Raw genomic sequence first — 15650 nt, forward strand, 5'->3', positions numbered from 1 at the left:
AGCAGGCAGAAGAGAAACATGCACAGGGCCTGTTGGGACTTTTGAAATCTCAAAGCTTACCGCCAGTAGTGCACTTCCACTAAAAGGCCACACCTTCTAATCCTTCTTAAACAGTTCAATATGAGCCTGTAGATGCTGTTCTCATCTTAACCACATTCCACTCACTAGATAAGCCTGTAGCCACATTGTAATGCAAAGCCCAACTTCAAAAGCCACATAATCTTTCACAGTCTCAAGACTGCTTACAAGTCCAAAGTTGAAAATCTCTTCTGTGACTCAAGATAATCTCTTAAGTATAACATCCTTCCTTTATGAAAGGAAAAAAAAAAAAAAGGCAGATCACATAGTTCCAACAACCTCCAATGACACAGAACATATATTACCATTACAAAAGGGAAGAAAGCAAGCATAGTAAGGAAATACTTTGCATGGGCAAAGCCAAGCAGTATAAGCTCCAAATCTGCATCTTCATGTCATACATGTCCTACACCTGAGCTCAGTGGCTTTCCTTAACCACTGAGGAAGTTTCCATAACCCCTTTAGTTCTGTATTTTTCTTTTCTATTTCTTTTCTTTTTTTATTGAAAATGGAAAAAAAAAAGAAAATGGATTCTTTTATATAACACACTCTGACCACAATTTTCTCTCCCTGCACTCCTTCCAAGCTCTCTCCATCTTCCTCAGATCTACTCCTGCTCCATTTCTCTTCAGAAAAGAGGATCCTCCAAGACACAACAAACAAATGTAACAATTAAAGATACAGTAAGGCAAGGTAGCAGCCCTCCTACCTAGGCTGGATAAGGCAACCCAATAGGAGGAAAAGTCTCCCAAGAGCAGGCAAAGTTTCAGAAACAAGCAATAGTTCCCACTGTTAGGAATCTTACAAACAACAACAACAACAAACAAAACAAAACAAACAAACAAACAAACAAAAAACCACACAGAACAACGTAGCCAAAGCTGTCAAGTTCTTTCTGCTTCCTGGGGCAGGAACTTGGCTCCCTCCTTGAATTATAGTTGCATCAGCTTTCTGTTTTGGTTTGCGCCTAGAAGGTTGCAACACTTCCTAACCCTTCTAATCTTTCTCAAACACCAGCTGGGGGCAAAGCACTATATAACCCTATAGGGGCTATTCTCATTCAAACCACAACAGCCATATTTTTGTTGTTGTTTGAAAACTTAGGTTTTTAATAAATCCTGGCAAAACATTTTGCATGTGGTAGATGTTATTCAAAGTACTTTTAAAATACTAACTTCATCTTGACAACTCCTCAATAGATATAGGTATTCATATTCCTCAAATGAAGAGTAAAGCGAGGTGACTTATCTAAGCTCATTGAACTAGATTCCTAGGTTTCACAGGGACTTCTGTGTCCCTGAAAGTGTTCACATCTGATCATGAAAACCCACAAATATGCACTCATGCAACCTTCGAAAACTAGTTCTATCAAACATGATTCAGATGTTCACTATCCTGAACTATCACACACACACAAAAATGAATACATATAAAATGTGATGAAGTTGTAGGGTTAGTAAACAAAAGATAAATGAAACATAGGGAAAAGCAGAATTCTTGACTAATACTCATTCACGTTTTAGAGAGAAATCTTTAATCTTGTCCCATACAGGTTGCAAGTCCACATGACAGGTATGTGAGGCTTCAGTGCCTTGTCTTGCCAGTTACCCTCCATGTTATCTTGATATCAGCCTTCCACTAAATGTTTACAAAAATAATCTGATGTTGGTATCATGGACCTCATTGTCCTGCATCTGTGTCTCTGCAAAGTAGTTGGAAAGCTCATTACAACCTTTGATGCTAACATAGACTAAGGCCAAATGGAAGTTATCCAAAGGATGCTCCAATTGGAATTTGACCAAGCCAAGCCAGGAAACAGTTTTCATGACAAAGTGAAACCAAACAAAAAAGGTACTTTGAAGAAAAATTTAGGTTTGAGAATTGTTCAACTCCAACTGGCGAGGACAGGACCCTGATATAACTGTCTCTTGTGAGGCTATGCCAGTGCCTGGCAAATACAGAAGTGGATGCTCACAGTCATCTATTGGATGGAACACAGGGCTCCCAATGGAGGAGCTAGAGAAAGTACCCAAGATGCTGAAGGGGTCTGCAACCCTATAAGAGGAACAACAATATGAACTCACCAGTACCCCCCAGAGCTCATGTCTCTAGCTGCGTATGTAGCAGAGGATGGCCTAGTTGGCCATCAATGGGAGGAGAGGCCCTAGGTTTTATATGATTATAAGATTATATGCCCCAATACAGGGGAATGCCAGGGCCAGGAAGCGGGAGTGGGTTGTTTGGTGAGCAGGACAGGGGAGGGTATAGGGGACTTTTGGGATAGCATTTGAAATGTAAATGAAGAAAATATCTAAGAAAAAAAGAAGATATAAATACCAAATTATTACTGAAGACAACAGCCAGAGGAAGGCTTCTCTTGACTTTCTTGTGGTTTTACAATCCATATGCTATAGAAAGGAGCAAAACAAATTGCAAAATTGGCAGAAAATGGACTGTTTGAAAAATTTGGATATATTATTTGCTCCAGGTGTGGATTCAGCAGATAATGTCAAGATTAGCATCATAAAGACACAGATCTCACTTGTCTGCTCACTGATTTGTCCATGTAAGCCGGGAACACTTTGCTCACAGAAAGTTCTGAAAAAACGTGAGTGAACGCAGGAGTTGCTTCTTGACATGTGAAGCAGAGCAGAGGTGGTTGCAGTTAGGTATGCAGCAGTGAATTAGAGTTTTATTTATAAATAGACATCATCAGATTTGCTTACTACTTTTAAAAGCAATAAAACCAGTGATTTGTGTTTAAATGATATGAACATTTATTAGAGAGCAACAAAATATTAGACAGTTTTTTCAAGGTCCTTACAAATCCATGAGATAACAGATATCCCTCTTTGTAAGTGAGCATACAGAATCAGAAAGATTAAAAAAAATTGTTGAAATCTTATTTGATCTTTTTCAAAAGTGAGATGTGCCTGGGTGGTGGCTCATACCTTTACTCCCAGGACTTGGGAGACAGAGACAGGTGGATCTTCGTGAGCTCAAGGCCAGCTCTGTCTATAAAGTAAGTCCAGGACAGTCAGGACTCTTTCACAGAGCAACCCTGTCTCAAGGAACTGAACTTTGGTCCACTGCAAAAGCAGCAAGTTCCCATAACACTCCTTTCTCTCCAGCTGTGTTAATTTTTATAATGTACCTCTGACCTTCTTCCTATTTCCAGATGAGAGTGGTGTCAGAGACTAGCAGAGACCAGCCCAAGGTTGACAGTGGTGGGGTGCTGGAAGCGATCGAGCCTCTGCTGACTGGGCTTTGCTCAGTTTCTATAACACTGGAGTGAGGAATGAGAGGCTGAAGAAGAACACAAAGAACGTAAAGCACTTTGGAAGGGTGACATGCTAAGTTCTTCTAAGTAATGAAGATACTAATCTAAGCCATACTCTAATGGGGATGTGTTTAAGCTGTGGTTTCCCCTGAAAGTCATAATTGATGCTAAAAATAAGCTTATAAGCCCTCCAGACAATACCTCTGTTGCCAAGGAAACGGCAACAGAATGCTAACCAGAATTGTTCAAATATGCCAATGTTAATACCCAATTGATTACAGTCTAGGTTAGTTATATATTTTATTTCAGGAAAAATGATAACTATTAATTTATATAAGTATCTAAATATCATGATCAAATTACCAGGCTGGACATACCTATAAGATGACCTAACCATCTCATTTCTAATATAGTCCCACATTTTATCTTCAACACATGGTATATGGAAATATAATCTCTTAAATATGTGATTAGCTAAAGTGTCAGTTAGAGCAAATTCTTAATCACAGGAGGGATGAGTGGACCCCATTGGATTCAGCCCACTGCAGTACACAAGTATTTAGCCAAAGGCTATTTATAGTCCACACATGGCACAATTGCATGCTACGATCAAAGGGTGTGGTAAGCAGAAGGTACTGGGTAAACTCGACACTGTGAGTGCTTCAGTGCTGACTTTTTAAACAGCATTCTCAGAAGAATGGCCATGAAAATGGAATCTAGTGCTCCCACCTCCATTTATATAATTTTCACAATACCTGCTTTTTTTTTTAAAGCTCCTTCGTACCCACTTCATAACTTCCTCATAAAGACTCCACAAAATATATCAGGACATTTTCTTTATAAGGTGGAAAACAATGAACTGAAGACTGATTTAATTAACAAGTAAGACTTTAATATTTTTTGGTACTTTAAATTCATATTAGTATTGGATTCACCTGCTTCAGTTAAACCTGTACCCAGATTCTCAGATGAAGATAACCTGATGATTCTTGCCTAAATACTGACTGGGCTTCCCTGTTTACTGGCATGAGCCACACACCAACCATTCTTTACTGTTAGCGAGATCCTAGAAAGTCTGCTTCTCCTACAGAGTAAAAGAAAATTTCTAACTCCTCAGATAGATTCCCAAAAGCATCTTTCATTGGCCTTGTTTGGTCAAGCATCCTTCTTGTGAACCAGAAAATTAAGTGACTGGAAAAAATTGGGTGAGATATCCTTTAGAGAAATTCTGTGCTTGTAAACTAAACAAGAAATTGAAAGGTAAAACCAATTCTATTGTGGTATATAGTATTACAAAACACAATAGCTAGAATGTAGAAATACACTGTAAAATGTAATATCTAGAAAAGTATTTAGGGTAAAGTATTTCCTAAATATTCATAATAAGATATAATTATTTTAAAGTTAAATGTGCATAGTTGCTGGCTTTTAGCCATGTTTCCTAGGACTGCACATAAAGATGAGAGCATGTTGAATATAAGTCAACTTATAATTACATCTAATCAAAATGTTTGAGTTTGATATAACTCAAAGTATAGACAGAATCTGATCTGTTTCAGAAAAAGTAAATGATGTTCCCTAGAGGGCCTACAACCTAAATTTAAGAAATCTTGTCATGCAATATTTCTGTGGGATTATCATAACGCTAGCAGATTTTTTGGGTCCATTATACTGGTAATTGCTATGGAAACCTAACATAACCATTTACTCCCAAGTCCTATCATCAAACATAGAATAGTTCTCACCAAAAGTTGCCCCACCAAAAAAAAAAATTTAAGTAATATTACCCTAACTTTAATCCTAATTAGAATGTATCTTTATTTTAATTGGTCATTAATGAAAAGGGAGATGGGGGAAATCTTTGAGGATTTGGGGAAGGAGGACGAATAACCAGACCACTTAAACAGATTGAGATTGATTCAGAAGGATAAATAATGCATGTTTGATTTCATTTATAGAATCTATGTCTTGTATACAAAAAGGGCAAAGAAAGATGAAAGGGTATGAAGACATAGTCAAAAATGCAAAATATCCTGAAAAGGCTGTCTTTATGAGTGCTAGAATTATATATAATATCAAATTATTTTGATCTATTTTCTAATTTTTGAAAAATTTTCCACAAGAACTCTGTGTTTATGCAATAGTGTCTGAGTTTGGTGGTTGTATATGGGATGGTTCCCCGGGTGGGGCAGTTTCTGGATGGTCATTTCTTCCATTTCAGCTCCAAACTTTGTCTCTGTAACTCCTTCCATGGGTATTTTGTTCCCCATTCTCAGAAAGAGAGAAGTATCCACACTTTTGTTTTCCTTCTTCTTGAGTTTCATGTGTTTTGCAAATTATATCTTGGATATTCTAAGTTTCTGGGCTAATACTGCTTGTAACAGAGGATGGCCTAGTCGGCCATCAATGGGAGGAGAGGTCCTTGGTCTTGCGAAGACCATATGCCCCAGTACAGGGGAATGCTAAAGCCAGGAAGGGGGAGTGGGTGGGTTGGGGAGCAGGGTGAGGAGAGGGGCTTTGGGGATAGCATTTGAAATGTAAATGAAGAAAATATCTAATAAAATTCAAAAGAAAAAAAAGAATTCTGTGTTTACATAATTTCCACCTCATCCTCTCCCCTCACCTCCTCCTGTGCCTCACCATTCACTCTCCAATTCATGATGTCTATAATTGTTGCTACATGTGTGTATATGTGTGTGCCTGTATAAAAATAACTTTCTGAGTCCATTTAGTGTCACTTCTGTGTGTTTGTATGTGTTCAGGGCTGATCGCTTAGGATTGCATAACATATCCCTGGAGAAGACTTACTCACCCTCTCTAGGGAAAATTAATTACCTGTAGATCTTCATCTAAAGGATATAGCCTTATGAGATTTCATCATCTACTGAGGAATGTCAACTGGTGTTTTGGAGGTCTTGTTTAGGTGATCATTGTTAAGATTTTATGAGTGCAGCTCCCAGTCATTTATAGAAGACAGCATCTCACAGCAGATATCCAGGTCCTCTGGCTCTTACAATGTTTCTATCCCCTTGCTCAGTACTTAATGGTACATGAGACTTAGGTGGAGGGATTGTGTTGTGAATGAAGCAGTTAAAGTTGGGCATCCCATAGTCACTGATTCTCTACATTTTGACCAGTTGAAGATTTATGCGATGGTCTGTGCTACAAAAAGGAACCTTTTTTAGTGAAGGGATGAAAGCTACACTTCTCTGTGACTAAAAGAGTAAGTATTCAGTAAGGAATTCGACTGATTTTGGAAAAGGGCAGCAGAAGGTTCTCCTCTAGGGTTCATGATCTCGCCAGCCATAGGGAGATGGCTAAGTTAACAACCAATACTAGGCAGGAATTCCCTCTTACTCTACAGGCCTTAATTCCAATCAGACTGTTTCTACTTACTCCTAAGACATATGTGTCATTGCTGCATCCTTATGGGTATCTTGTCATGCTGGTCATTGTTGTGGGTCATAGGCTTTACAGCTGCAATTGTGGACTGCTTTTCTCTATTGGCAGTTGCAGAGCAACTTTGGGTACTGTGGTAGCTAGTCCTCAAGAAGGAGGCTTCCAGGTCAGTTCCAGTTCAAATTCCACAAGGACTGTGTCCAAAGTGCATGATGTCTTCAGCAATTGGGTTTTCCCTTTAAGTTCTTGGAGGCAGCCAAGGACAATGACAGTATTCTCTATTGTTTTTTCAATCTCTTGGACTCCCTTGAGATTTCCTAGGGTTTCTGTTAGTCTGTGAACCTTGTGGGAGAGATGTACATTATAACCACATTCAACTAATTTCATTTCAACTATGTGTATACATACATACATATTATATATACATATTAAATAAACATAAAATAATATAATTTCCTATTGTATTTTCAAACTCACATATTGTACTTTATTCATTCTCCCTCCATATTTTCCTCCCTCCCACTCTCTAAACACAGCCCCCTAATCCTTTTCTATTTTCCATTCTATAGCACCGGAACCCTGCATCCTTTCCTCTAGACTTAACAGCATGGGTGGAGGTAGGATGGAAACAATGTAATACAGTACTCATGTTATGAAATTCTCAAAAAATATTTATAAAGGAAAAAACTAAAAATTGTATTTGACCCAGAGGAAAAAATCTAAAGCAAAGAAAATAGATGCTCACATACTTTTCATGGTCTTTTATATATCATCAATCATTTAAAATGACATTTTGAAGAGTCTTATATGAAAATTAACATCTGATTTGCATTTCTGAGTTCATATTTAGTTATTTTATTGGACCTTCAGATTAAGAAACTAGCAGGTGACAAATTTTATTATGGGTGAGTGTTGTCTTCATAAAACAAAGAGGAAAGAATGAAGGAGTTTGTAAAACCTAAATTTTACATCTGTGAATAAAATTCTAAATACTGAGGAATGATATTTTTCTCCTAGTAAAGCATGAGGGATTTAAACTTCCTGAACCGATGACGACAGCCTTAATGAATGGGAGTGCTGCTTAGCCCCAAAGAATCCAAGCTGCTGAGTAGTTGCTGTGGAGGGAATTATTTTTAATAACACTTACTGGTAAGAGAAAGGGGAGAAACCTTAGACAGGCACTTAGATGTGACTAAGGCAGGTTTATCTCTGATTCCAAAGCATTGGAGTGGAAGTCACACTGTGACTCAGAGCATTGTGATGGGCCAGCTGTCCACAGGCTCCAATCCAGTGTGTGCTCAAGCGTCCCCATGCCAGACAGAAGACTCACGGGAATGTAACTGCAATGAGTTCACTGGCTTGACACAGTTTCCACATCAGTGGTAGAGAGGACCATGTAGTGGTTTATCTTCAGCACTTTAGCAGGGTTGGCGCTGTGTCCCAGACAGCATGAGCCATGGTGCACAGGTCCATTTGTAATTATGCTGCCTGTATTGCTGAAGGGTAGGACACCAGGGACCGCTATCAAAGAGCTGGTGATTTCTAAGACATCAATCTATTTTATGTTTCAGTGAGCAAGTGATTCACCTGGGCAGAAGCAGCTCCCTTCTTTTAGGACATGTATTCAATGGCCATGTCTCCCTTGTCTTAGGAACATTTGGTGAAATCAGACTAACCCAATAAGATACACAGCATGAAAGTGACGTGTCACACTTATCAAGATGCCATATCACAGATAATAATCCTTTCTTCAGCCAGAGCCACAGTTACTTGCTTATGTCTTTTGCTTGTTACTTTGTAATTTAGCAGCATTAAGAGATGTTCCAAAACGAGAAGACCCTATACCTGGTGATGTAAACATATATCACAATATTTTGTATTAGTGCATTTTTTCAGTTAAATTCTTAAATATTGACAGGAAAAGTATTGTTTCAAAAGAAGAAAAGGAAATAGAAACAAAGGAATTTATGAAAACAAAGGCACTGCACATTATGTTTCTAAATGATTCTATTTCTTTTTTAATCTTTTACATGTGGTTGTACTTAAGACTAGCCATATATGCATAGGATACCCAAATAAATTTTATTCCTGAAAATATCATAGTTATCCAAGACTATAGGTACAAAAAGCACCTTATGTGTGTACTGTAACTAGATCTATTATTAAGTTTAATTTGGTTGGTTTTGCAGTTTTGTGAAATGGTTATATTTGTTTAATAATTCATTTGTGTTTTATCCACACCTCCAGGAAGCTCTCTCAGACTTTCCTGTCAGCATTAGGTATGTTGCCATGATGCTTTGTCTTTTATTTGTCTGAGGTCTTGCATTTTCTCCTGTAAAACTATGCTATACTAGTGGCAGGGATAGATAGGTCTTCTTGGTCTATTTAACATATAGAAAGCAGCTGACAGGTGTTTTAAAGTGTTACACTGCTGGTGTAAATCTATTAATAGATGATGGGACAGTCTAATCAGTCATAAAAAATATTGTGTAACAACTAATTCAATGTAATCATTTATTTCAATGAGTCCTCATTCAGGTCATATCCATGACCTATTTAATGATTTATTTCATGGTTAATAAAGTTAGAGTTGAGTTAGAATATTTGATGTCTGTTCAGTATTATAAATATTATTACATGAACTATGTGGATAAAATACATAAAAGTTTACAATTTTCTTTTTAAAGTTACATTTATTTATTATTGAGTGTGTGTGTGTGTGTGTGTGTGTGTGTGTGTGTGAGTTGTGACAACCCTCCTTCCCCTATGTGGGGCTCAAGAGATGGAACTCAGGTCTCCAGGCTTGGTGCCAGATGCATTTACTGAGCCCAAGTTGGTCTTGATAATTAAATACCAAAAAAGGAAACCACCGGCCTTAGTTATTTCAATATTCGACTCCTGAAAGCCAGAACTGAAAGAGGGTGTATCATTTTATACTGAGAATGGAAAATCAGGAGGCTTGCGAAACGTGATTCGGCTGCTTCCATGGAATATTGTCAGACCAATAGGAGCTGGTGAAGAACTTTTATGGACAGTATAAATAATTTGAGCCTTAGACATCATTACCAGTTGATATTTTCTTCCCTTCGGACCAGCTGTTCAAGAGCATCCCGGAACAGAGCCAGACACAGTTGAGATTTGGCTGGGACCTAACACTGGGGCAGATTTCTCTGCAGCAATGTCGGTGTTAGAAGAAAGCCGGCCATTTGCTCAACAGCTATCTAATGTCTATTTTACAATACTCTCCCTCTTCTGTTTTAAACTTTTTGTGAAGATCAGCCTTGCCATCCTTAGTCATTTCTACATCGTGAAAGGCAACCGAAAGGAAGCCGCAAGGATAGCCGCTGAGTTTTATGGAGTAAGCCAAGGACAAGGTATGTTTATGATAGCAGGCTCCTGTTTCAAGTTGAGTAGAACTATCATTTGATCTGCAATCCAAGAAAACATCACAGGTTCTCTTTATGGGACATTTTGTAAACTTCAGTGGAAGGGAGTTCTTGTAACTTACCTCATTGACTTCATGAAAAAGAAAGTTGCTTTGCAGTGTAAATGTCTGGGCAGAATGAAAATACAGCATTAAGTATAGAGGCCCTCATCTATTAGTAAACATTTAAAAACTTTAAATGTTTCACTTTCCATATCATTGTTTCAGAGAATCATGAAGAGATAATTAGTTTGTTATGTGTCCTTTAGCATGTCTTAGTATTGTGATATTTTAAACACTATATTGGAGTCATGTAGAAATGTGTTGTGTCAGTCCTGGTGATGCAACGTGTACACCCAGCCACTCAGGTGGCTGAGGCAGGATTGTAACCTGAAGGCCTTTCTTCAGTGAGTTCAAGACAAGCTGAAGTAGTTTCCTGAGACCCTGTCTCCCTTGAGAACTGGATTGAGGCAGGGGTGGGGTGGGGGTTACAGCTCAGCAGGAAAGAGCTTGCCTAGAATGTGAAAGGCCATAGTTCTCAGCACTGAAAATGCAATTAAAGTAAAATAATTGTAATTAAAAGTAGAGGATCTCAGAATTACTTTTCATTACAATTTTATAATTTTATTGTTAAATAAGACAACAGTTAATATTTTCAGCATATATTTTTCTAAAAGGATTGAAACAGCTTTGCTTGGATTGTGGAAATCATTCCTTACAAGATGGGATCATGAATTAGCAAATTTGATATTTGTCCAGCCAGGTGCAGCTGTGCTTCTTAGAGTAAATCTGAAATCTGAGATGAAATGAAAACTGGTAATGGTACTACTACTTATAGATTTTAAATTTTGTAAGACCGTTTATTGGAGCAATATTCTAGATAGCAAAAATGATTCATGTGTTGGTTGGGAAAGTGACACTTTAATTTTTTGTAATCTTTCTGTTTATTTCTGGTTTGGGATCAATCAAGATCTGCCCCAACACTGTGTACCTTGATACCTCCAAGGCAATTTAAACATTCAGAATCAAAACGTAGCACCACATAGTTAGAAAATATAGCATTTTTAGAAAGAGCACTTTATGTTTAAACCTATTTTCCTATGTGTTGGGTTTTTTTTTACATAATTCATTTTAAAATCTAGACTACTATTGGTGTGGTGGAATGTTGAATAAAGATGGGGAATTGTCATTGTTTGTGAAGAAGATACTGTTTTCCCTTATGGAGGGTTGCTCTTGTGTAAATGGAGGAACTTGGGTACACAGTCAGTTAGGAAAATCTATGTGCTCCATGAAATTCTCATAGGGAAAATGAACCCTTAGATAAAATAGGCAGTGACCCTGTATCTCCCAGCACTGATTCTGAACTAGCAATTTAAAGCAGCATCTTTACTTTGGTTTTTTTTTTTTTTTTTTTTTTTTTTTTTTTTTTTTTTTTTTGGTTTTTCGAGACAGGGTTTCTCTGTGTAGCCCTGGCTGTCCTGGCACTCACTTTGTAGACCAGGCTGGCCTCGAACTCAGAAATCCGCCTGCCTCTGCCTCCCGAGTGCTGGGATTAAAGGCGTGCGCCACCACGCCCGGCTGCATCTTTACTTTGTAATCCACTATAAATTAAAAGTCATTTGGTGAATGCACTATATGTATACCAAGTACAAACACAAAAATAGATTGTAAAACATACGTCATACTTCCAGACATGAGTAAGAAAACTATGAGGTTATACGACGATAAAATTTATTGTCACAGGAACCTTACAGCTCATTATTTCAGAGTTAGACCTTGTTTCTATCTTATGAGACTTATCTTACATAAAGCAGTGAAATATTGGCTAAAAGGATGAAAGATGTCTGTACCTTGACCAACGTGTCAGAGGAGACCAAGGAGACATCTTTCTGTGTATTTTGGCAAATAGGAGAACCAGTCATCTCCCATTAGACCATGGCATGATCAATCAGACAATTCCTGGGCATATATGAAATGGCTTTCATGTTTCATTGTCTTACAATAGTCCTTTAAAATGTATTAGAACTGTAAGATTTTGTCCCAGATAGTAAGGTGGAAATTTATACTCACTAGTCGAAGCACATTTCCTGCAAACAGAGTTTTGAAAACTTTTGCTATGATTATAACATTTGCTCTATTTAAAAAAACTTCTCCTTTTCAACACCAAATAGAATTTGCTATATATTTATCACAGTAGTACTTAATTTTAAATATTATTCAGGGTAAGCATAATTATATATAGTTTTATTTTAACATTAGGAAAATAAGTCAAATGCCTTAAAATATTCTCTTATTTTATGAAGGTTTTACAATTTTAAATCATAATTATACCACTTCTGATTTTCTTATACTTAATGTTGACTACTCAGGTTTAATTACTGTTGCCTAATCAAGAAGTTTCCTCCTCATTTCTTAGGCTATCACCATCATCCCTCTTTGAATTGAGCTCTTCATTTCCACTCTTGGGGTTTAGTCAGATTGCTCCCCAAAATTTCTGGAGTGCAGTTGCCAAATGCATGAAGTAAGGGTGATAATGTGTAGTTCATGTCTTTCATAATAGTGGAGACATTATTGACAGCATCTTCAATATTTTCAGTGGGAAACAAAAAAACCCTTTTCTTACCTGATTGCTATCTCAAGGCAGCTCATAGTGTTAGATAAATGAAGGCTGTTCTGTCATTATAGCTGTTGTGAGTTGCTAAGCCCTGTTCAGTCAATCTTGAGATGGTCTGATTACAAACCAGAAACCTAATGAGCTAAATGATAGGTGAATTGGCTAAAGACATTTCTTGCATGAGCCCCCAGAGAACTCCAGTAAGCTTCGTGACCCTGCCTTTTCATCTCTGAAGCCTTCTTGACCCCACATCACACTGAAGAGACTTAGTTTTTGCTTAGCTTCTCGACTTTCCCTATCATTGCATCTTTTAAAGACTCTGATTAGAGCCTCTACCTTTCAGAGGACTCCAGTTGGAAATTTGTACTATTCTTTGAGATTGAAAGTCAGACTAATAAGAATTGGAATATATTTTTACTTGTAATATTAAACAGTGAAGAAAATATAATATTGAAGGATATGTTAACTTGGCAAAAATCCTCAAACTCTTGATAAAGATATGAAATACCAATAAATACACCAAGGACATGTTGAGAGCTCTCTCTGGTGTTAAGGGCAATATTTTTCAAGTTTAATCTTAGGATGTAAGCAAATGGAGTCACTTCTTAACATCTGTTTCTTGAGTCCCTATGATAGCAAGATGATAAGGACTGAAAATATGTGGTTCTTTTCCATAACAAAACAAGCACTCTCAGATTCAGTAATGGAAGGGAATTCAGAGAATTAAGGTGCCTTTTCACACTTGAATGTTCAGAAATATTTTCCCAGAGAAGGCAGCTGTTTTCTTGATCTCAGGAAGGACCACAGGCATGAATTTTAGGATGCACAAGAGAGAAAATAGCCCTGGGAAAAGTAAAGAGTTCATGAACTAGAAAAGCAACAAATGAGACTCATATTTTGAAAGAATTTGAATATGAGAAAAAATTTCAGTTTGTTTTGAAGTTAGTATAAAGTCATTAGAGTTTGGGTATGAATGAAGTTGGAAAGATAGAAAAAAATGTAAATAAAACCATAATTTATTATAGATTTACATTGTAGTAATTGTTGAAGTTACCCAGGGGGGACATGTTTGCAATAAGTAGACCAATTTGGACCTTGATAGGAGGATATAAGGAACTACTTAAATTTATAGCTGTGTTTGCATCTGTGTGTGTGTGTGTGTGTGTGTGTGTGTGTGAGAGAGAGAGAGAGAGAGAGAGAGAGAGAGAGAGAGAGAGAGAGAGAGAGATTATGACAATGTAACACATTTCTTTGTATGCTAAGTGAAATTTTAGTTGAACAATGATGGAGACCTTGATTAGTTTGAGAGTGACTATGACTATATGACTGGAAAAGAAAACAACAACAACCCCACCCCCCAAATAATATGAGACTGAATGATATTAAGCCTAAAACCCAACCTAGGTGTCCTAGAGTTACATGAGCATGTTGATCAGAGTAGCTCTGAATTGAGCAGCCACACAGGCATTATGCACATCATAAAGCGAATGCTTGGCTGTCTTGTGAGTCTGCTGGGCTATGCACTTCACTATGAACTGTCAAGAGAAATCAGGACTAGCAAAGCTAGAGTCTGGTTTTAGTGTTTGGCTGTGTTTATTTGATGTATAACCCTTCTTCACTTAAAAATTGCCAATTAACTTTCTGATTATGATTTGTTCCCTGCTGCAGCAACTGTCTGGCTTTCTGTCCAGTGTGTTTTAGATTATCCGAGATTTTTAAACACTTTGAGCTAGAATATTTATCTCTTGTTATCAGAGTTCTTTATTTTGAGCTTTTGGAGTTGCAAATGCACCTTTGAAGCAGGAATTGTTTTTGATCCTTCAAGGCCATAGACAAAATTTTGGACTATGGAAAATACCTCGGGGTAACATGTCGCTGTGGGTTTGAAATTATATGGGGACACTGAAGCTCACAAGGAAATCCTTTTGTGGTTGAGATTCTCTGAGGAAGATGCTTGCAGATTTTTCGCTGTGATTTTGAATTCATAAGTTTCTAAACTTAGGTTTGGCCTCATAGTTACCATGTACTTTTTTGTCACACATATGGTTGAGACTTGAAAGCAGGATATAATATGTATATGTTATGCCACCTACAGCCAAATGTTGAAGTGAGTTGTCATTTTGAAAAGATGATGCATACAATATATAAAAAGAAATTAGAATTCTATCTAACAGCATTGAAGTCAAGATGTCATACAAGTGAGGCAAGTGTGGTCCAACTAAACGATAGCCCTAAGCTACTTTATATCTTTTGCTCTGTATTGATAAAGCCCATGCTGTGTTTATAGCCACTTTAGTAGCTAAACTTTACAGTAGCTGTTGGCAATGTCAGAAGTGATATTCATTCTATCATTCCCAAAGAATAGTGGGTTTTGTGCTACTGTGTGATCATTTATGCAATTGCTTATGATAGGAACACTTGCCATCTCAACACTGAATACTTTCATGAGCCAAATATGATGACTTCTTTAGTGACATCCATTATATTAATGCATAAAAAACATCCTGAGCACATTTACTGAATTTAGGTGAAGTAGCTCTATATAGAAAGAACTGAAATCATGACCTGCTCTTCAATGACAAATGATATCACGTTACACTCAAAAGATGAGTTGATTTGTCCAAGCTCCATTATATTTTAGAATGAGAGCACACCTTTTCTAGAAGAGGCTATTGTTCTCTTTTGAATTAAAAAAACAAACAAACAAATTGGGAACAAAGTTCCAAGTTTATAAATGAGTGTGAGATTTTAATATATTTATAATTCCTCCTGCTATCGTTGGTGAGAAATACATTAATTCTAGAGATAAAGAACCCGACTTAGCTCATGATAGCTTTTACAGGATAAATTTTGCC

The 15650-nt window shown here is 37.2% G+C and overlaps 1 protein-coding gene across 1 annotated transcript in view; it reads left to right on the forward strand.

The window, feature by feature from the left end:
* The first annotated feature begins 9821 nt into the window (after window positions 1-9821).
* Window positions 9822-15650, forward strand: part of Asb5 (ankyrin repeat and SOCS box containing 5) — a 36262-nt gene continuing 30433 nt past the window's right edge. The window contains exon 1 of the mRNA XM_021170729.1: window positions 9822-10131. Coding sequence (XP_021026388.1) covers window positions 9936-10131 — 196 coding nt within the window. The 5' untranslated portion in view covers window positions 9822-9935. The remainder of the gene's footprint in view (window positions 10132-15650) is intronic.

The sequence above is a fragment of the Mus caroli genome, chromosome 8 (assembly GCF_900094665.2).
Source record: "Mus caroli chromosome 8, CAROLI_EIJ_v1.1, whole genome shotgun sequence".
Taxonomy (NCBI): Eukaryota; Metazoa; Chordata; class Mammalia; order Rodentia; family Muridae; genus Mus; species Mus caroli.